This window comes from Colletotrichum chrysophilum (assembly GCF_026319265.1).
Source record: "Colletotrichum chrysophilum strain AFK26 chromosome Unknown scaffold_73, whole genome shotgun sequence".
Classification (NCBI taxonomy): domain Eukaryota; kingdom Fungi; phylum Ascomycota; class Sordariomycetes; order Glomerellales; family Glomerellaceae; genus Colletotrichum; species Colletotrichum chrysophilum.
The window spans coordinates 147,326-167,934 of NW_026517360.1; the positions used below are offsets into that span (position 1 = coordinate 147,326).

General features: G+C 54.5%; 7 protein-coding genes across 7 annotated transcripts; 2 read left to right on the top strand and 5 right to left on the bottom strand.

The window, feature by feature from the left end:
• Positions 1-842: 842 nt before the first annotated feature.
• COL26b_008406 (uncharacterized protein) lies at positions 843-1,889 on the bottom strand (the record flags this gene model as incomplete). The annotated part of the gene is made up of 2 exons (XM_053181165.1): positions 843-1,779; positions 1,873-1,889. 2 exons carry the CDS (start codon positions 1,887-1,889, stop codon positions 843-845), a joined length of 954 nt encoding a protein of 317 aa, XP_053034912.1.
• Positions 1,890-2,947: 1,058 nt separating this feature from the next.
• Positions 2,948-3,889, top strand: COL26b_008407 (uncharacterized protein; the record flags this gene model as incomplete). Its single annotated transcript, XM_053181166.1, has 3 exons — positions 2,948-3,052; positions 3,107-3,733; positions 3,782-3,889. The coding sequence occupies 3 exons, from the start codon at positions 2,948-2,950 to the stop codon at positions 3,887-3,889; spliced, it is 840 nt and encodes a 279-aa protein (XP_053034913.1).
• A 4,898-nt stretch (positions 3,890-8,787) lies between these two features.
• On the bottom strand, positions 8,788-9,606 carry COL26b_008408 (uncharacterized protein; the record flags this gene model as incomplete). Its single annotated transcript, XM_053181167.1, has 2 exons — positions 8,788-9,459; positions 9,514-9,606. The coding sequence occupies 2 exons, from the start codon at positions 9,604-9,606 to the stop codon at positions 8,788-8,790; spliced, it is 765 nt and encodes a 254-aa protein (XP_053034914.1).
• A 487-nt stretch (positions 9,607-10,093) lies between these two features.
• Positions 10,094-11,953, bottom strand: COL26b_008409 (uncharacterized protein; the record flags this gene model as incomplete). The annotated part of the gene is made up of 7 exons (XM_053181168.1): positions 10,094-10,503; positions 10,557-11,083; positions 11,134-11,209; positions 11,259-11,274; positions 11,328-11,422; positions 11,493-11,670; positions 11,804-11,953. The coding sequence occupies 7 exons, from the start codon at positions 11,951-11,953 to the stop codon at positions 10,094-10,096; spliced, it is 1,452 nt and encodes a 483-aa protein (XP_053034915.1).
• Positions 11,954-12,561: 608 nt separating this feature from the next.
• On the top strand, positions 12,562-13,293 carry COL26b_008410 (uncharacterized protein; the record flags this gene model as incomplete). Its single annotated transcript, XM_053181169.1, has 1 exon — positions 12,562-13,293. One exon carries the CDS (start codon positions 12,562-12,564, stop codon positions 13,291-13,293), a length of 732 nt encoding a protein of 243 aa, XP_053034916.1.
• Positions 13,294-13,452: 159 nt separating this feature from the next.
• Positions 13,453-16,159, bottom strand: COL26b_008411 (uncharacterized protein; the record flags this gene model as incomplete). Its single annotated transcript, XM_053181170.1, has 3 exons — positions 13,453-13,667; positions 13,721-15,917; positions 15,992-16,159. The coding sequence occupies 3 exons, from the start codon at positions 16,157-16,159 to the stop codon at positions 13,453-13,455; spliced, it is 2,580 nt and encodes an 859-aa protein (XP_053034917.1).
• A 2,459-nt stretch (positions 16,160-18,618) lies between these two features.
• On the bottom strand, positions 18,619-19,475 carry COL26b_008412 (uncharacterized protein; the record flags this gene model as incomplete). Its single annotated transcript, XM_053181171.1, has 2 exons — positions 18,619-19,156; positions 19,318-19,475. The coding sequence occupies 2 exons, from the start codon at positions 19,473-19,475 to the stop codon at positions 18,619-18,621; spliced, it is 696 nt and encodes a 231-aa protein (XP_053034918.1).
• Between the last annotated feature and the right edge of the window lie 1,134 nt (positions 19,476-20,609).

A 20,609-nucleotide genomic window follows, 5' to 3' on the forward strand; every position in this document is an offset into this window, starting at 1 on the left:
TCTACATCTCCATACAGGCTTTTTTTCTTGTTTTACAAAGGCGGGGGATACGGCTTTACAGGACGGCCGGCATCATTGCGGCAAAAAGGGGGGCGGTGTGGATGAGATTTCTTATCTCCTACGGGGTGACTCCTGAAAGGGATCACCCGAACGTAGCATCTGGCGTTCCGGCAAACTGGACAAACGGGGAGGAAGGACATGCCTTTCGAGAGCGAGCTGTGGATTTTCGCTCCGGCATACTAGGGATGGGGAGGGAGGAGGACAATGCTTCCAAAGGGGGCATCGATACCATCAGGATTCGTTTTCGTGTCATCAACTTCGAATGACACAAGGGACTTTTGGGGGCTGTTTTTGTTTGCTACTGTCCTTTTCACGAAAATTCCGGCACCAAGCAGAAAGGGTCTTTGTTTTGTATGCATATATTTTGTGGTATCATTCGGATGCGGGGAGGCTTGGTTCTTTCTTCTCGTGCCTGCTTTCTCTAATCCACTGGGAGAATTCTATCGCGATGCCAAATGCTTTTTTCGTTCTTGACCGTGATCAAATAAGCCAAGTCTATGAAGAAAATAAAAGTGGTTCCCTTTCCCATAATCCTCTTGTCTATTGAAATCCCATGCCAGCCAGACCTTCTGTCTTTCATTCGCCTATTATCATCGTAATCCATGCCCTGTCTAATGCCGTTTTCTCGTAAAAAAAAAAGCTTGCTCAGAAAGGAAAGAAGTAGGAAAAAGTCGAGCCAGGACGGCGGTGACCCAAGCCTGCCCATGTTGTTGCTATGTCAAGCCAGATCTTGCCAAAATCCTGGTGTCGTCGTTTGGATGAAGAATGCCGCGCAAAGTGAATCAGGCAGAGCCGTTGGCCTTGTCGACGAGGACCTCGCCGACGTTCTCCTTCATGAAGGGCTCGTCGTCGACCTCGACGGGGGGGACGGTGATGCCGAACTTGTCGTAGGGGAAGTTCTCGAGGGTGTCCATGTACTCGGCCCAGCCGTCGTCGACCTCGCCGACCTGGTGCATGTCGACGTGGCCGGCCTCGCCGGTGCGGCCGGCGAGGACGTCCTTCTCGCGGCCCTTGTACTCGTTGAGGAGCATCTTGTGGGGGCACCAGACGACGCGCATGCCGGCGCGGCGGCCGGCCTCGACGCCGGGGACGGAGTCCTCGAAGACGAGGCACTCCTCGGGGGCGATGGGCTTCTCGCCGGCGGGGAGGGAGTCGTTGATGGTCTTGAGGGCGAGGAGGAAGATGTCCGGGTTGGGCTTGCCGCGGCCGGGAGCGATGCGCTTGTCGTCGCCGAGGACGCGGCGGTGGGAGGGGAAGATGGAGAAGAGCTCGGTGAGGTGGTCGGACTTGAGCTTGAAGTTGGCGAGGTGGGAGGAGGTGGCGAGGGCGATGTGGACGCGGTGGGGGTTCTCCTTGTCGGCGCCGTTACCGTTGCCGTTGGAGGCGGAGGCGGGCTTGAGGTCCCAGTAGCGGGTGCGGCCGAGGTTGGCGAGCAGGGCCGGGACGCCGGGGAGGGGCTTGGTGGTGGGGAAGATCTGGCGCTGGAGGGCGGAGAGCTGCTGGTGGTACTCCTGCTCGGAGATGGAGAGCTGAGCCCACTCGTGGAAGAGGCGGGTGGCGTCGGGGCCGGGGCGGCCCTGGAGCTTGGCCTTGATGGACCAGGGGAGGAGGGGGCGGCCCTGCTGCTCGAGGATGATGTTGATGCAGGCCGTGTAGAGGTCCTCGGTGTCAAGGAGGAGGCCGTCCATGTCGAAGAGGCAGGCCCGGATGGGAGGGAAGCTGGAGGTGAACAAGACGTCAGCCATTGCCATTGTCGCGAATCGCAAAGGATGGGCAGGGGAGGAGCGCGCGCAGGAAGGAGATGGGACTTACTCAGTGCGGGGAGCCATTGTGACGGTTGAGGAAGGCTTTTGTGAATGTGAAGGTATGTGAAGGTACAGAGAAGAGGTGGAGGAGGTGCAATTGGGTTGCTCGAGGTGGAAGATGGAAGGTGGATTGTTGTCGCGCGAAAGGAAGTTGTTGGTGATGGAGGGGTAGGAGCAGGAAGAAGTTGTGGTGGGTTTGGGTTGGAGGTGGGGGTTTTTGTAGTGGAAGAAGGTGAGGTGAGGCTGGATAAAAAAAAATCTGAAAAGGCCGTTTGTTTGGTTCTTCCTCAGGGAAAGGGCGCAACGGTGAATTGAGGAAGGCAGGCACCGGGGAACAATGAAGAGTCACAAAGGCAGGTGCGGGTGCAGGTCAGGTCCAGGGCCGGCAGGAAGGAACAGCGGGGTGAAGACGGGGACGGAAGGCACCGACAATGGAGGATGGAGGGGTCAATTGGATCCAGCCCACCCAGCTCTTTCCCAAAAAAAAAATAATGAATCGCCAAAGGGACCAAAGTGGGGCAGATGGATGCAGATCAAGCAACTGCGCTGTGTCACTTTGCTCTTACTTTGATTATTTGGAGATATTTATTTATGATCCCCCTGCATCATTCTTATAAAAACTCAAAAATAGAGTCAATTGTGTTCAACATGTTGAAATTGAAAAAAAAAAAAACTGCAAAAAGACAGCACTATTATTGATTTCTCATGAGAGACACAGTCTTTGCGCCGGCGCACACTGTCCACCTGCCACCATCTGGCGACTTCATTCGCTGAAAGATGCCGCGAGACAGCGGGTACGGCGCCCCTCCCTCCAAAGGCTGAGCTGCTGAGATTCCAGAAGGGCCGCTGACAGAGGGGTCGATTTTAGTGGCTGATTACGCCCCAAAACATGTGAACAGCCTCAGTGTGCCCCCCACTGGTTCCAACGTCCAACGCCCCATTCCACGTGGAGATCCGGCGAGACAGTGACGACATTTCCACCGTCTTCTTTCTGTCGCTGGACTCCGCCTAAAACCCGACCTCATAGCTCACGCAGCATTTTCACCCTCAAGAGCCAGCCACACGGGTGATAATACTCCAGGATGCCGCCGAAGGAAGCTGAGGCCAAGGCCCAGGACAAGGGCAAGACGGTCGAAAAGGAGGACGAACAGGAAAAGATTGAGAAGTTCTCACCTGAAGAAGAAGCGGTAAGCTTCTCACACACATCCAACCTCGTGAACATCTAAGCTAACACCCCCAAGTCCCTCCTCACCGAGGCCAACGCAAACAAGGCGGAAGCCAACGCCCTCTTCGCCTCCTCAAAATACGAGGCCGCCATCAACAAGTACGACGAGGCCGTCGCCGTCTGCCCCAACTACCTCGACTACGACCTCGCCGTCCTGCGCTCCAACATCTCCGCCTGCCACCTCAAGCTCGAGCAGTGGAAGGACGCCATCTCCAGCGCCACCGCCGCTCTCGACGGCCTCGACAGGATCGAGAGGGAAGCCGCCCTCGAGCAGGAGCGCCGCGAGAAGGAACGCGCCGAGGAGGAGGACGTTGAGGAGGAGATTGTCAGTTCCGGCGCGAGCAAAGCCGCCCCTGCGCCGGTGGGGTCCGACGACCCCGAGGAGGCGGCGAGGAAGAAGCGCCAGGAGGATGTGCTGCGGATCCGGGCCAAGGCGCTGATGAGGAGAGCGCGGGCACACAGCGAGGAGGGCGGGTGGCAGAACCTGGCGGGCGCTGAGGAAGATTACAAGGCGCTTTCCAAGATGACAAATCTGGCGCCCGCGGATCGGAAGATTGTGCAGACGCAGTTGAGGGTGCTGCCGCCGAGGACGAAGGCTGCACAGGAGAAGGAGACGGCGGAGATGTGGGGGAAGCTCAAGGACGTAAGTGTTGATGACTCTGGGTGGTAAACGAGGCTAACCGGGATGTAGTTGGGTAACGGCATCCTCAAGCCGTTTGGGCTCAGCACCGACAACTTTCAAATGGTCAAGGACGAGGCTACTGGCGGCTACAGCATGAACTTCAACCAGGGCAAATGAACTCTTGCATAGGTGTTGGTGGGGTTTAGAAGGTAACGTCAGGGCGCCGATGTGGTTGTCCCATATGCTCCTAATGTCTAGAATAGCATGTACCTTCTGCAAATCCGAGAGATCAAATCTTACGCAGTATCAGACTGGATGTAACTAACATATTACAGCCTTGTGTCAATAAGTCATGCGCAAATGGAGGTGTAGCTGTAATCGTAGATCCGGAATCTCTTGGCCTGAGTACCAGTGAGATTCATGAGGGTTTCCGTGATCCGTCCCGTACAACAGAACGTGGTCCAGGGAGCCTAGATATTTATACTGGCCGACACGGAGCGATCCGACAGCTGCTTTGCCAATGATCTTCCATGGAATTGCGATGATTCTTAAGTCTGTCATTTATAGCTACTTCTGTTTCCTCTGCCGTTGATCTGACAGGTGCCAGCGCTCGATGAATGCACAGGATGACATTAGTATTCCATCAATACCTCGGAAATGACGGATATGGACAGCAAAGAGAAGACAGCATCAAGTTTCCAACAACTTGCAAGCCGTCATCTTGCAAGTTTTGTAGGCGTAGATATTTGCCAATGATACTTGCCGCTTGCACGCAATAAACATGTCGTTGAGCGACTCTCCAATCGCTCTGCATGGAAGCCCGTTTGATTCCCACGCCAACCCCCCTTTTATACATCATCCAACCATACTTTGCGTGCCTTAACGATGCTCGCTTTGAGAGTGTGCCTCGTTCAAAAAACACCGACCCAACTCCGGTTTTCATTTCAATTGCTCGTCCCGAGGGCTATTCCAGTCAATACGGGCGGTCGTTCGTTTTTAGTTTGGAACACGGCAATGTAATGTGTCGAATGATTTGGTTCTGCAAAAATGCTCCTCTCTTCGTTCGCTTGAAAACACCTTAATATCGATGTCATGGCACTCTCTTCTGAGGTCACATGAATTTTTTCGCAGACGACCTTGTCTGTCTCTTCCTGTATGTTATTCAATTGAACTACACCAGCAGCCATAGTATGTAGTGATGAATCCGTTTTGAGGCCTTTGAGCCCAAACATGGCTGTCTTGTTATTCCAGGGTTTCCCAAGCAAGCTTGGCATTCTGACTATAAAACAAGGCCTTCAAGATGTGGTGCAGTCTTTCGTATGCGCAAATGTCTCGAAGGGCTCTTGTTTTGTCCAACGGACATTGTTTCGGAATATCCGTTGGGTACCAAGTTGCTTAGGTTTGCTATCACCTCGGGCGACACTTAAGCTTGGCTGCACGGGAATTCATACTTCGACACGTAACTCTGCTTGAATACTCGGGAGGTTGAAGAAAGAGACCGAAGATGATGGGCACGAAGTCTAAGAACGGATATTGGGCCGCATGAGCAACGTTGGCGGCTGGGCTGGGCAACTCGTGCGACTAATGTTCCTGCCGAGACTGTAGTTCTGAGACGAACTAATGACGATGAAATCGTCGCTAAAGTATCAACGCCGAAAACGGTTTCAGCAATGCTACCCTTTCGTATTGGATTGTAATGATTGACCACGTTTTATGCCCGCGCCACATGATGGAACAGATCCGTCTCATACGGCAGATAAATAGCATCGTATTCAATGAGAGGAAAGCCCTTATAACACGATTGTCGATCTTGATGACTCCAGCTTCATGCCGTTAGACAGGTCTTATCTACCCGGAGCCACGAATGAACATATCAAGATACAATACGAGATATATTCATATATCTCGTATTGTATCTGGATATGTTCACATCTTTTTCCATCGCTCCCTCCCTCCGGAGTATTACTTGATGATACCTTGTAAACGACAATAGCGTATCTTTAATTGACTGTGATTCACTCATGAAATACCTAGTGTCAATTATCCTTTGTTAATAATAGAGGTAAATGAAATTCATCATTTCGTTAAGCCAGAACTCCCAATCGCTTTCTTGCTCTGATTTGTTGCGAAAAGTCGAAGAGTAGACGACACAGTAGATTTGTTCGTTTATTTAAACATCTCTTAACGGAAACCGCCTGAACTGTTTTCTTTTATGGAGAAGATGTCGAGTTGTAGGGCTGTAACAAGTTCCAAGAGCTGGAGTTCAAGCTTTCTCAACATCAGCTGCAATAACTGTAATTCTCCTTGGAACACTAATTGCCTTACTGCATTAAGTATGAGTCCTGACCTTCAATGATCGGATCGTCCAGTTCTCAATGCGTTGGTTGCGGAACGCGTTCACGGACATCCAAAAAGACTTGCCTCAAACATGAAATAATCATTCTTATCATCTCCTATCCTCAACACCCACGACAGTTTCAGAGTAATACTTCAAACAAGTTGACAAGGGGCACGCAGGAAATTGACCACTGAGGCAAGAAAAGCCGACATCTGTCAGCTGTCATTCTACATGTCTTGCGAAGATAAACGTTCCTCTCGCGGGTCAGCGGTGGACGAAGAATTCCATTCGTGTTTTCCTGTGTGCAAATGACGCCTGTCTTTTGCGTCTTAATTATACTAGGCTCGAATATCGGCTTGATTGCAGGCTACACCCAATAGTGATGATAGGCATAACACACAATGTCTGTTTTATGTCTACGCTGGCTCCAAGCAATGACAATCGCACGAGCATGTTTTGTTGCCACACCCCTCTCAATATGTCCAATGAATTCGAAATGTCTCGTCATCAAGTTGAAATCCGTAGGGCCAGTCTCAGACTCGAGCACGGCACATCCCTCCGCCTTAATTTGAGAAGTCAGCTCGTCCAGGATATCTAGTCCCTCTAGCCGGGGATCAGTATCGTTAATGTCAAAATTGAACATCACTTTAGCAGGCGTGTTCCTAATCGAAGACACGAATCTTGAATTTGAAATTCTTACCCATCTGGTTAACTCGTTGCCCTTGTTACCATGATGCGTTCCCCCACATGGCAAATACCACTACGGCAATCCTCGGTTCTCCTTAGTTACGTTTTATTGGGCTACAATACGTCAGTGACCTTTCCCCATGTAGCTTCAAGAGTGATGGACTTCAAACCCTGTTCTTCATTTCACAAGGGCTCCCCTTTCCTCTGTCATTAGCTGACAGGCCGCCGCCTGTCACAGGCGCTCACGTCCATGCTCAAACTAATCTTGCTGAATATTGACCAGGAGACACTGGATGCCATTTTCATGAAAGCACAAACTTATTAAGATAGCGAAGTTGTGAGAGTGCAGAGTTTCTCGATATATACACGCTTTTGCCAGCATATCTTTACTACTAAGTACAAACGGGCAAATGCCAGTGATTTCATGCATCCCAGTATAGATGATTTAAGTGGTAATTGTAATGATACCTCCTGAATAAAGGAGAGACAGTGATAAATAGGCAGGTTGAATGGATAAACGCAGGCCTCACGATGGGCGTTCGACGCTCAAATGCACTGAAAGAAAATTTAAATTGCTAGGTAGCCAAGTTGTTTCACAGAAACCGTCGGAGCATACAGCTCGCTCATTGATCAGTCTTTTGCTATTGTTGCCAAACATGTTATATTTTGAGACCAGGGCCACCCGCGTCTCACCTTTACAAACCTACTTAAGAGTCGTAAGACTTTGTCGGTTATCTCAGTCCGTTCGCGCCAGTGTTTATCGTAGTAATCATTATGGACAAAACATTACGAGGCTCTTCCACAATTAGCACGACGTGACAGTGTGAGACCCTGAATTTCCTAACTAACAGCCTTCCAGGGTTATTTGATTACCGTTAAACTATCTTCCCCTGTGATTACAGCCGAATACCTGAGAGATTAAAAAGACAGTTGCTTCGAAGTCCAGCCACTTTTCCGAACTCGAAAGTCAGATGCTTGGTCAAATCTCACTTCGCAACGAATGTATGGCAATCATTACAAGCCAGTCTTCTCGCAAGATTTAGACACGCGATGAAAGATTCTCAACGCTTTATTGAATCATGATACATAAAGACCTCAATGCCTGGCTGCCTCAGCAATACTACACATAGACCACATTGCTTTATAACTGTATGCTCTCACTAAGTGGGAAACAAACAATAAGTGTCCGTTGATGCGGTTCAAGGCTGTTTTGGTTTGCTTTCTGGCTAAGATAGGTATCATCAGTACGACGTTTACGTCCAAACTTCTCCAGAAATGGACATCCTCTGATACTGTAGCTTTTGCAACTTTCGAGGTGAACTGCGTTGATGCAATCGCTTGTCCAGCTCGTTGAGTATCTGACTGTCCCAGCCATCTGTCGTGTTTAGAAACGACACTCTGTTCATCATCTAACAGTACAATGAGATCTTGATTATGAGACGTGCCAGACATAAAGGATGGTTCATCTATCTCGCCATAGAGCCCTTGTACAAGGCCACATGAGCTATGTTGAAGCCTTCCTGCACAGCCATGTGCCACTGCATGTTCACGTTACGTTTAATAAAACTTTCCTCTTCGTCATTTCCTCCTTTGGCAGCTTATTACTTGTGGTTTATTGATTCTATGGCCCTTTTCCCAGTAATATTGATTAAATGACCTGCTTGCGTTTGAAAGAAAGAGTATCATCTGGCCACCTTTGCTTCTGACTTTTCATATATTTCACTTTCGCAAACTCATAGAGGCTATGTTCATTGGGTTCTGAGGGAAAGAGAAAACTATTTACATTCTCAACAGCATCTGCTCTTTATACCACGACTTCCATCATACCAGACTAGGACAGCAGAGCAAACTCCTCATATGACACCCAAAAGCGTTGAGTCACGAGCGTAGCCGTCTTTCCCCCGTACACAGAGCATCTTTTCAACGTCTTCTATACATGGCTTAGACAACCACAGGCTATTTCTCTCGTACCATCCAACGAGATCTCTCGCGTCAAACCACAATATTCATCTTCATGATCTTCCACTTCCCCATCCCCAAACCAAACATCTCAATACATCGCCCACCCCCCACTAGCGCTCACAACCTGCCCACTAACCCACGCCGCCTCCTCGCTCGCCAACCATCCCACGATCCTCGCCACCTCCTCCACGCTGCCCAACCTGCCCTCCACCGGCGTCTGCGCCATCTGCGTCTCCACAATCTCCCTCGGAATATTCTCCAGCATATCGCTCTGCACCGGCCCAGGCGCTACACAACTCACCGTCGTGCCGTTGCCCCCTACCTCCCGTGCCCAGCACCGCGTCAGTCCCTCCAGCGCCGCCTTCGACGAGCAGTACAGCCCCAGCCCCGCGAACCCCGCGCGCGCCCCGACGGAGGAGATGTTGATGATGCGCGCGCGGGGGTTGAGGTGCGGCAGCAGGGCTTGCGTGAGCAGGAGGGGCGCGCGGACGTTGAGGTCGTAGACGGCGGCGAAGTCGGACGGCGTGATGGAGCCGAGGGGGGCGTTGAGTTCGGTGCCGGCGTTGTTGACGAGGATGTCGAGTTTGCCCGAGGCCGCGGGCCAGGCGGCGAGCGCGGCGAGTACAGCGGACGGGGCGGAGGGGAGGGAGAGGTCTGCTTGGCAGGATGTGGCGGGGGGAGAGTGTGGGAGGGATGCGATTTGGGCGAGGAGGGCGGTGACTTTGGGGGTGCTGAAGTCGGAGGTGTAGAGGAGCATTACCTGGTGTTTTGTGAGTGAGGGTGAGGAAAGGGGGAAGATGAGATGGAAGCTTACAGATGCGCCTTTATGGGCTAGTTCGAGAGCCATGCCGGCTCCAAGACCGCGGGAGGCGCCAGTGACGATTGCTACTTTGCTTTTGAGGGACATTGTTGTGGTGTTTAGATGGTATGGTGCAAGACTGAGTTGAGAAGATGAGATTGTTTCATGTCCTATGACTACTATGCTAAAGGCTACATTTATATAAGGAATCTGCGAACGAATTAAGGCAGAGGATGTATTTTGTCTTACGGTAACTCACTGCTCTCATGCATGGTCATACACGACTTACATCGTGACGGACGTCTCGTCGGCGATCCGGGGTGAGATAACTAAACGCCGACGGGCGACTCTTAACGCCTATGCTGATCCGCGTCGGCGATTTTGCAGACTTCCGTACCGTTATAACTGTAGAGGGGGTGGCTTGCGAACGACTGGGAATGTGATCCTTCAAGTGTCAAGATGTACCGTCTGACGTCAGTGATAGCTTCATCGCAAAGAGCTGCAAGATCAGAATCACAGTCCAAGAACCAAACTCGCAAGAACTCAAATCTTGTTGGGTATATTTTGCACCTTCTAACCTTTTCATCTCTCCCCTCTACGCCCCCTCAGCAGTCGCCTTGGCAGCCTCCTTCTCCTGCGCCTTCTTCGCCTTCTTCTCCTCAATCTGCTTCTGCTTCTCGAGCTTCTTGAGCTGGTTCTTGGTCATCTTGCCGTCGCCGCCTTCCGCGGGCGCACCAGCACCTTCCGCAGGGCGGACCGGCAAGCTCTTGAGGCTCTCAGCCCCGGCCCAGACCAGCGGGCGCCGCGCCATGAAGAGGTCGACCGTGTCCTCGTTGACCTTGGCGCGGCGCTCCTGGAAGGCGGTGCAGTACTTGGCCAGCTCCTCGGCGCAGCGCTTCTTGATCTCGCCCGTGAGCATCTTGCCGGTGCGGTAGTCCTCGCGGATCTGGGCGAGCTCGGCGTCGTCTTCGAGGAAGAAGCGGAGGTATTGGTAGGAGACGTCGACTGCGGTTTCTGTTAGACATGCGACTGCGCAAAGGGGGAGAATTAGGACAAACCATCGGGGTCGGCGCCCTCGGCACGTTGCTCCTCAGCCGTGACCTTGCCACCGCTGAAGGCGTACTTGTTCATCTTGTTCTGGATCTGCTTGGGCGTGTCCTTCATGAAGATGGCGCTGCTCTCGATCGACGCGGACATCTTGGACCCGGGGCCCTGCAGGGCGTCGAGGAAGCGCGAGTGCACGAGCGAGGGCTTGGCGTAGCGCAGGCCGGCGGCGCAGTCTCTGGTGACGCGGAAGTAGGGGTCCTGGTCGATGGCGCAGGGGATCAGGCAGGGGATCTGGGTGGTGCGCGCCTCGTCGTCGCCGAAGATGTGGGGGAAGGAGTTGGCGAAGGAGGAGGAGGCCTGGATGGAGGCGAAGTGGACCTTGCCGATGTTGGAGGAGTCGTCGAAGCCGAAGACGGCCTTTGCGGTGTTGACGGTGATGCGCTTGGCGACGCGGGTGATGTTCTTGTAGAAGGCGCCGCCCATGTAGTCGTAGTCGGAGAAGATGAAGGTGCGCTCGGGGTTGAAGCCGATGGCGATGCTGTTGCTATTAGTGTCCGTCCGAGAAGGAGTGTAGCTGTTTCGTCTCACATGTCCTTGGCGTTCTCTCTCGTGTAGTGCATAACCTCCTCGACTGTCCTCTTCTCAGAGAACAGGAACTTCTCGTCTGCGTATGGAGTTAGACCACTTCCCTCATGAGCCAATTAGCTTCATACCATCAGTCATCATAATCTGCCTCACGTCAGTAACAAATTCCAAACCTCAGTCATAGGGGTAAAACATACCACCAGCGGCGCATCAAGAACATCCGACAACCACTTCGTCAACTGGAAGGGGATAACGTGTCCAATGTGCATGCTGTCGGAACTCGGTCCACGGCCTACCGCCTCGTCAGCAGTCAACCCCTCCCCATATCTGCCTCCCAAGCCTCCTGCGAGTTCCAAACGCACCAGTGTAGATAAAGAAAGGCTCCTTCTTCTCGTAGCGGTCGAGGATGAGGTCGAGGTCGCGGTGGGAAAAGACAATCTGCCGGCGCAGGAAGTGGTGCGGCTTGTGTCCGGTGACGCGCTCGAAGCGCTCGAGGAGGGCGTCGTCAATCAGTTTCGTGCCGAACTCGTCGACGATTTTCTGTCGCGTGGCCCCTTGTTAGCTGGCTGGCTTCAAACATTCTAGACAGCAGACGGTTGCACAACTCCCCCAATGATGCAACAGAGAGCATACAACGCCCAATCGGCAGACTCCCTCCAGCGTTATTGCATACCTTGTAGTCAATCGCCTTGACCTTTCCATCCTCGCCCACCTCGCCAGACACGTTCCAAGGATCGACCTTCTGTCCGCCGGTGCTGGCGGCGGCAGGCTCCACGGCCTCGACGGGGACCGCGGCGGTCGGCGCTTCGGGTGCGGAGGCCATTGTTGTTTCTGCAGTAGTGCCCAATCGCTTCGTGAACGTTCGGAATCGAGGATTCGTGGTCGTCGGGGGCGGAGGGTGGAGGGTGCGGCGTGGTCGAATTATGGCCAAATTTACCCAAAAAAGTGAGTCAATGGAGGGGTTCCGTTGACTCCTCCACTCAGTTGCGGCTAAAGTGGCACTGTGCAGTGTGGGATCGGTGTGGGCTTCCCCGCTACCCCGCATACACCGAAGAATGCTGGTAAGGATCTCGGTGAGCGTTTGGTGAAGGGGTCGGCTTCGTTGTAAGTAAGCCTGGAACTAAAATAGTTTGCGATCCTTCCGGGTCGGAGCCTTTTTCCGTCTTGCATATTTTGTCATCTCTTTGGGTTTTTTAGTACAAAGACACGACGGATCTTATTTGCGTCCAGCTTATTCAACAACAAATCATCTCATCACAATCTGATTTGTGAAGGGCGCGATATGCAGGCGACGGTTGGTATGGTATTAGTGTGTATTTAAAGAGCCCAGAAGTTGCAACGATATGAGATATATGGCTATGTTAAATACCAGATCACAGCTCATCGAAGTGCCCTTACCAATCCAAAGTCGAAGTTAAAGTTACCGCCAAAATGCCCAGCCCCAAAATCACCCTCTACCGCACCAACGGCGCCTGCTCCCTCGTCCCGCACAGCATCCTCGCCCACTTCGCCATCCCCTTTAATGCAGTCGAGATGGAGCCCACGCCAGACGGCACCGACGGCATCGGGGGCCGCTACCGAGCCGCCGACGGCTCGCTGACCCATGAAGAGTACCGCCGCATCAACCCGACGGGCTACGTCCCGTGTCTCGTCGTCACCGACAACATCACAGAGATGCCCGACGGCGGCGTTGACAAAACAGTCATCACAGAGATGCCCGCCGCACTGACCTACATCGCCTCCCTCGTCCCAGACCAGAATCTCTTCGGCAGGACGGCGGTGCAGCGGGCCAAGGCGTACGAGTGGGTGTGCTGGCTGTCGGGGACGCTGCATAGCTTGGGTTACGCTGGTGTACTGCGGCCTGAGAGGTTTGTACATGGGAAGGAGGCGAAGACTGAAGTTGTGAAGAAAGGACAGGAGGTTATTGATGGTTGTTATGCGAGGATTGATGAGAGATTGGCGGGGAGGGAGTTCGCTGTTGGTGACGTGTTGACTGTTGTGGACTTCAACCTATACATCTTCTACCGATGGGGATGTAAAGCTGGGACTGAGATGGGCCGATTATACTCCAATTATGAGAGGATCGCTCGGATGGTGGAGGGTCTTGATGGAGTGGCAAAGGTCGTTCATGTTGAGAAGCAGCAGTTGGTCTTCCAAAATTGAGGACGAGGTCTTGAAGAAGAAATTCGTTTGCATTGCCGGCTCCAGAGAACCAGCCGAGGCGTCAACGGACGCCCATATTTATACATTAAGCCATAAGTCGTAGTAATATTGTATCCATAACTTTCCTCCCAAATCTGTCCCTGTGTAAAGCCTCGACTTTTACGTGTACACACTCTCTGTAAACTGGTTGACTTGCAGACCCTTCTCAGCCATCTCGGCATCTCGCAGGAAGTCAAGCGGGAACCACACGAGATGACCCTTGATCTGGTCAATCTTCTTTCGCGCATCGGCGGCTGGCATGAACTGGTCGAAAATGTGGCCCGACTTGAGTCCCTTGGGAGGCAGATATCTGTCGTAGTCCTCAAAAGTTTTGACTGTGACCTAGTTAGATTTGTCTTAACAGCACTTGGTTCTGTGAACTTCTTACTGTGGTCATCGGGGTCAGCGTGGAACAGGTGCCTGAACATCTCGGTGTTCTTGGTTGCTCTCGTCGTCCACATGTCCCACAACTCGTCGCTGAGGGGATCCTCGGTAAACTTCCAGCTGTCGTCGCGGTCCCACGGGTCGTTGGGCGGGTCCTCGCCCGGAGGACGTGCGTTGATGTCCTTGCTGCCGTCCAACTCCTGGGAGGGGAGGAGACCGAGGTGCTCGCGCCAGAGGTAGCGTCGGAGTGATGTCGCGTGCCATCCTGCTTCATACGGCTGTCCGTTCATCGTGCTGGTCACATGCTTGGTGTCCTCCATGACGATACTCAGCTCGCTGTCGTGGTGGCCGACCTGACTGCGGTCGTTCAGGTTGCTGGAACCGCACACCACGATACGATCATCGGCGATGAGCAACTTGGAGTGGATGTAGAGCTCTTCCTGGATCCAGTTGCGGATCTCAGTCTCGGGGTCCTCGTCGTCCCAGATTTCTTCCTCAATAGAGCCAGAGTTGGCCATGGCGTGATGAGCAACTGAGTAGACGGTCTTGTGTCCGTTCTCGCCCAAGCTTGCCTCGAACTTCTTCTTGGCATCCAGCGCATCCCTGGCTTCTTGAGGGCGGCCATTTCCAGACTGATCCCTCACGGAACCCATATGCGTGTCGCGTTCCCCCGCGACAGGGTCCTTGGTTCCGTGGATACCAGCACCCATGACCTCCTCGGCCTGCGCGCGCTGGACCTCCAGATACTTAACGCCAGTGTCCTTCTCTCTCTTCTCGACAGCCGAGGTTCTGCTCAACCGGTCGTACGAGCGCAGGTTGAAGAAGAAAATGTGGTTCCTCGGGTCGACGCCTTGGGCTCGGCACTGCTCAAAGATGGAGTGCTCCCCACGGCAAATTGACTTGAATTGGTAGTCCATGATGGCGCGGGTACCGGTAGCAGCATCGTCACGGAGGTCACCAGCGAAACCGGGGATGGCAGGGATGAGAATGATGACGCGGAACTTACGGTTCTCCTTGCCGGCTCGGACGACTGCATCGACAATGGCGCGGCCGATGGTGTTGTGGATGGGCGATTGCTGGTCTCCAGTGGCCGTGATGAAGAACTGGTTCTCAATGTAGACAAAGTGCTCGGCCTTGCGGATGATCTCAGAGTAGGCGTTCTGGATGGAGTGATCCGTCAAGATACCACTGGACCAGTCGGCGCTCGAGCGGACAACCTGGGCATGCATGGTACCACGGTTTTCCAAGTTCTTTGAGGCAAGGTCGCTGAGAGGGTGAGTGACGTAGTCGCCCACCGGGTGCTTAGGCCTCTGCACTCCCACAAGATCCTCATCCTCATTCAGCCGGTTCTGAAGCTGGATCCAGTCGAATCGGTCGTCGCGCTTGTACTTGTCACGCTTCACAAAGTTCCAGCGCAGGACGAAGTGCTCGGCGATATCGTAGACGCAGGGTCCAACGACACCCATTGAGACGTCATGCCACGGCATGCGTCCGTACTGCGCCTTGCTCAGCTCATTCTGCTTCCAGTCCTGCACATTCTGGAAGTCCATAATTCTGTTGTTGTTGAAGTCCTGGCCAGGCCAGACCTCATTCTGCACACCTTCGGGGTGCACGTCGGCGAGCGGGTGGTCGTTAGTGTCCCAGCGACCGAAGCAGAGATCGAGGCCTCCAATGAAAGCCATCGCATAGTCAATGACGATGAACTTCTCGTGATGGGCCCAGTAAAAGGTCATGTCGGCGGCGTTCTCAAAGACGTTGTGGTCAGGGTGGCGCATGATTCTGATGTTTCCATATCCAGGGGTACCCTCGGGACAGAGGGCCTGCAGGGCGTGCTTGGTGTGCGCCGAGTTGCACGTCAGCGCAGCCTCAACCTCACGGTAAACAATGATGAAGATCTTGACTCCCGCCTCGGCGCGGCGCTTCAGGACCTTGTCCAGTCTCCATTCCTGGTTGTAGTGCGGCGGGCGGCGGAGGAACAGCTCGGGCGACAGCCACCAGTCGGCAATGTAGATGGTCTCCTTGGCCTGCTCGAGGGCCTCGGAGACGGCCCAGAAGTAATTGCGGCCGTCGACATACCACTTGATGAGGTTGCCGTCGCGCTCGGGGAAGAAGGACTTGAAGCGGTGCTCCTCGGCGATCTTGGCTCGCTTGTCGTCGGTCGCCTTTTCGTGCTCCTCGTCGTGGCGGTGGTTCGCGTTGAACTGGTGCGCGCACGGGTTAATTTCGTGTCTGGCGCCTGCGGATTGAGCAGGCCGAAACGGGGATGGGAGCTTACGAGGTTGGCAAACTTGCCGATTTGGTGCTTCTTGTGGGTTAGGTGGACTTTGGCGTCGTGGAGGTGGGTGCCCTCGAGCTTCTCCTCGAGCTCGCGGAAGGGCTTCTTCAGCTTGTGGAAGAAGCTCTCATTTTCAGGGTTGTCGTCCTTGTGGTCGGTGGTGAACATCTTGGCGACGGGTGGAACGGCGGGAAACGGGTATCAATGGGCGTTGGCTAGTGTCTAGATCATGAATTCGTAATGGTATGGAGGGGTATCACAGGGTTCGCGGGGTATAGCGAGGGGCGGTGGAGTGGGCAAGCCGTTGCATTCCAGCCAACACGGGATAACGGCAAGCTTGGGCTGGAGCTTGGGTGAGGCTTGAGATGGCAGAGAAGTGTAGACAAGACGGGAAGACGGAAGAGGGAATGGAGGAGGGCGCGCGACAAAAGCTTATGGGAAAGCTTGAAACCAAAGGGCTATGTCATACGGGGACGGCGGAGAGTCCAGTCCAGGTGGGCGGGAGTGAGGTCAGATAGCTCGGCCGGAAGCAGGAGGAGCGGACTGCAGCAAGGCAAGGAAGAAAAGCAGGATTCCACTTTGGAAGGGCACGGAGGAGGGCTAAAAGTGTGGGCGGCGCTGGGACACCGACTGGGCTGGGACCGGGACGGTTTTGGTGGTGAGACAGGGCGACGCTGGCGACAAGGCTAGAGTGCCATTTGACGAGCTAGAGGCGGGGCATCTGACGATCCGCTGGGTCGATTCCTGTCGTGTTGCGAGGAAGCATTGAATGCCTGCTTGCCTCTCTGTCGATATGAAGCAGGCCGAACAGAGCCGCGGTGATCCGATGCAAGATTCGCCCATGGTGGTGGTCTTGGCCCCTTGCCTCGATGCCACGCTGTGCTCAGGAACACCACCAACCAAGAGGCTCCCACCTGGGCCACAAACCTGGAAGCTCACCCTCCATCGGGCCAAGAATGGGAGGGCAAAAGGGCAGAGTGCGGTAGGGCAGGATCCCGAGGGGTGGTACGGATTGCCCCGGCGGGATGCGAAGCCGCGCGTCTTGCGCCTCTTCCAGGGCCATTGGCGATGGCAATTGGTGGCTGGGCATTCTGCTGAGAGAATAGACTCAGACTCCAAGAGGAATTTGGACAGCACAGCACAGCGCAGACTCTGCAGCTCGCAGGTCGCAGTTCGCAGCTGAAGGAGGGGTGAGTGTGACGGGTGACAGCAGCGGCGGGGCTTTTCGTCGTGCATTTGCAGCGTTTCTCAGCCCAGCAAGGGCTCGCGTGCTCAAGTTGTTCGTGGCACTCTAGCTTCGGCCAGACATTAGCCCAAAGTCATTGGACCTGCCGCATTCGCACTGAACCGAACAGATAAACAACATATCGGAACAGCTGTCAAACAAAATTAACGTAAAAAAACCATGAGCCCCGCGCTCGATGCGCCGGTGGCAGGGAAGAGCAGCCGAACCCAAATTGGAATTGGTCAGAGCAACGCCGTCACTGGTAGCAGAGTTGGAAGGCAGGTGGGCTGCTGCTCTATTTTCGTCTTGACGTCATTTGCAAACGGCAGACACCGGTTGGCTGATGAGACAGAATGAGTGGGGCAACACGACGTATCGATAAGGCAGCGACCCGAGCTGAGCTGAGCTGAGCTGTGGCAGGAGCCAACCTCCCCCTCCCAAAGCAGGCCAGGAAGGGCCAGCTGCTGCTGTGAGAAGGTACCTTACCGACATGTGCAGCTTCCACCGGTCCTTCCAAGCATTTCCCAAGAAAAGAAAGAGGGCAAGAAGAATGTGCAGGTGCCGAGTACCGGCTTGTCCTAGTCATCGCACAGCAGGGCAAGCGATGGTGCCATCTCAATTGCCCGAAGGGGAGGTAACACGTCGGAGCCTCTCCGAACTTGATTGATGAGGCTCTCTGACGTCACATCACGAAACGAACTGGCCTCGGCGACACGCGATTGCCCTTGCCATCATGGCTTGTGAAGTCACCGGCACTCTGGATGGCAAGGCTCTATTCTTTCGACAAGGCAAAATTTGCCGAAATACAAGCTTATCCAGCAGCGGCTCAACTTTGGGGAGGCTATCCATGCACGCTCGGATGGGGTGCTGGCTTCAACTCGGCAGATGCGTTGTCGCTGTCGCAAAGGGCAATCGATCGGATGACGGGGATTCATCAGCAAGGAATCAGGTCGCTTGATCACGTCCGTCACAGGATACGTCTCTAATGCTTGAATTTGGCTTCAAGGTGGCCCAGCCTGCGGTGCATCACAGCTTCGTTAGAATGAGGCTCTCGCCAAGCTCCTGTCATCTCAGGCGGGCACTCGTAGCTTCCGACGCAGAGTCAAACTCTCTAAACCTGGGGAACGGGAGGTCTGAGACCTGCCCAGTTAGCGCAAACACCCTAGTTGAACATCATCGTGGGCAGATCGGCCATCGCCGTTGTAGCCCATTCCACGTGCTGGTCAAACAGGGGTGTCTTGAAATCGTGTATTCGTTCCCACGTGGACGCCTCATTTCCGCCAGCGTCTCACAGAAAACACCGTTAACACCCGTTTGCTTCAACGGTAAAAGGCAAGACAGGTCTAAGTCGCTCTCTGTCCACTCCATTGCCATAGTTATGCAACCCAGTCAACACGCAATTTCAGTGAAACACCAACGCCCGAATGTCGATGCTCTGCCGGTGCTCCTCCCCATCCATCTCTGGGTCCCGAAAAGCACAATGCGCCGCCCGCCTGACCACCGACGTGTCCGAGTCAAAACACTTGATGAGCAGCGGCTCGTCCGGCCGCTGCTGGTCTTTGTAGTACCATCGGTGCGCCGGGTTCGCCTTGATGGTCCACGTCTCGGCGCGGTGGCGGGGGTAGATGATGGCGCCCGCGACGAGGTCCGCCTCGGCGACCGAGTTGCCGTCGGCGACGGCCAGCGGGTCCTTGCGGACGGGCTTGATGGGCCGCCAGAGGTTGATGATCTGGAAGCGGTGGCGGCCGGGCGCGAGCAGCTCGTCGACCTCGGCGCCGAGGTGGTGCCGGGCCATCATGAGGGCGCCGTCGTAGGACTGGTCGACGTGGGCCTTGTGCAGCGGCCCGCGCTGCTCCGTGTTGCGCTCGCCGAGGGAGTGCCAGTTGGCCGGCCCGCGGCGGATCTGGTGGTTGAAGATGACGACTCTGCTGGCACCCGTGCTGCATGGTTCGGACGAGGAACCACCCTGGTGAGCATGGGGGTATCTTCTCTTGATCGCGACTTGATTGCGGCCCACCGGTGTTCCTTACACCGCTCCCTCCGTTCCGTCCACTTAGGAGGAAGGGTTCGCAAGGGAAGACGTGAAAAAATATGGACTTACATTTCCTTGTAGAGCTTCTCGGCCTCGGGGTAGTAGACGTTCTTGATGCGCTCTTCGTCTGTGAATTCCGTCTCGACACTTGCGTGGCGGAGGTACTGGAAGCCGTGTGAGTCGAGGGTGAAGGTGTCCTCGTTGCCGGTGACGTCGGTGACGGTCATGGTGTGAGGGATCATCTTCCGCTCATTTGTGACTTTCTGGCTGGTGACGAGACATGAGTTATCTATACGCACACACGTGTATGCCTGAGGCCACTGGGAGAGTTCGGGGAGACGACGAAAAGCGTCTTACCCCCCAACGACGACTGGGGGCGGAGAGGATCCGTCGCCAGGGTCGTCGTAGTAGTTGATGCTGGTGACGATGTTTCGCGGTGCCCTTCCCCCGGTTTCTGTGGATTTAATCTGCGCCGTGTCTGGCACACATGGGAGCGTCGACCCCACTGCCATTGTGAACGATGAGGTGGATGTCTGTGGCGACCGAGTCTCGAATATCAGTGGTGTTGACCTGTGAAGTGAGGTGGTAGCGAAGTGGGAGCTGTAGCGGTTCGTCCCACAGTGTAAACAGAGTTCAATTGTTCGTAGGTGCGTTCGCAGCGAGGACCCGCGAGCTTTTTAGACACGAATGGTACGCAGTAAATCAGACGAAGCCACACAAGGGGAATCTCAGGAACACGATGGTGAGTTCATGATCTGGACTGGAAACTGCGAGGGGAGACCCTGATCTGGGCCGGCGGCACGGCAGAGGGAAGCCGCCCGACTGGCCGGAGCTCCGCAGTCTCCTTTTTCCGCGACCCCGCGCTACACCGTGCCGTATGCGTTCATGCACAGTGGCTCGTTTCTCAGAGAGGTGCTTTCACGCAGATGAGCAGGAATGAGGGGTAATCTAGCTGGCACTGTACGGTGTATCAGGGACGCTGGACAGCGACTATTGGCCCCCCTCGCCCCCACTGCAGCTGCAGTTCGATCGCTAGCGCCCTTCTCCCATGGCCCCAGCGGCCCAGTGCAGTCCAGGCGAGTCCACCCACTGTCCACTGTCCACCCAGCAATACCAGCCAGCCAGACACCTTGCCAGACATACACCGGATGCCAGTCCAGTGGCATTACTGCATTGCTCCAGTGGGGTCGCCAGGCCCTGGACATGGCAGCACCTCCATCGTCCAGGGTGTCTGAGGTCCCCGCTCCCCGCTATGAGGTGAGCTGCTGCTGGTCGTGGTGGTGCGTGGCTTCCGCAGGCTTGCTTGACCGCCCCTCGATTCCCGGTGCCGGTGCAGTTTCAAGGGACAGCTTGAACTTTCC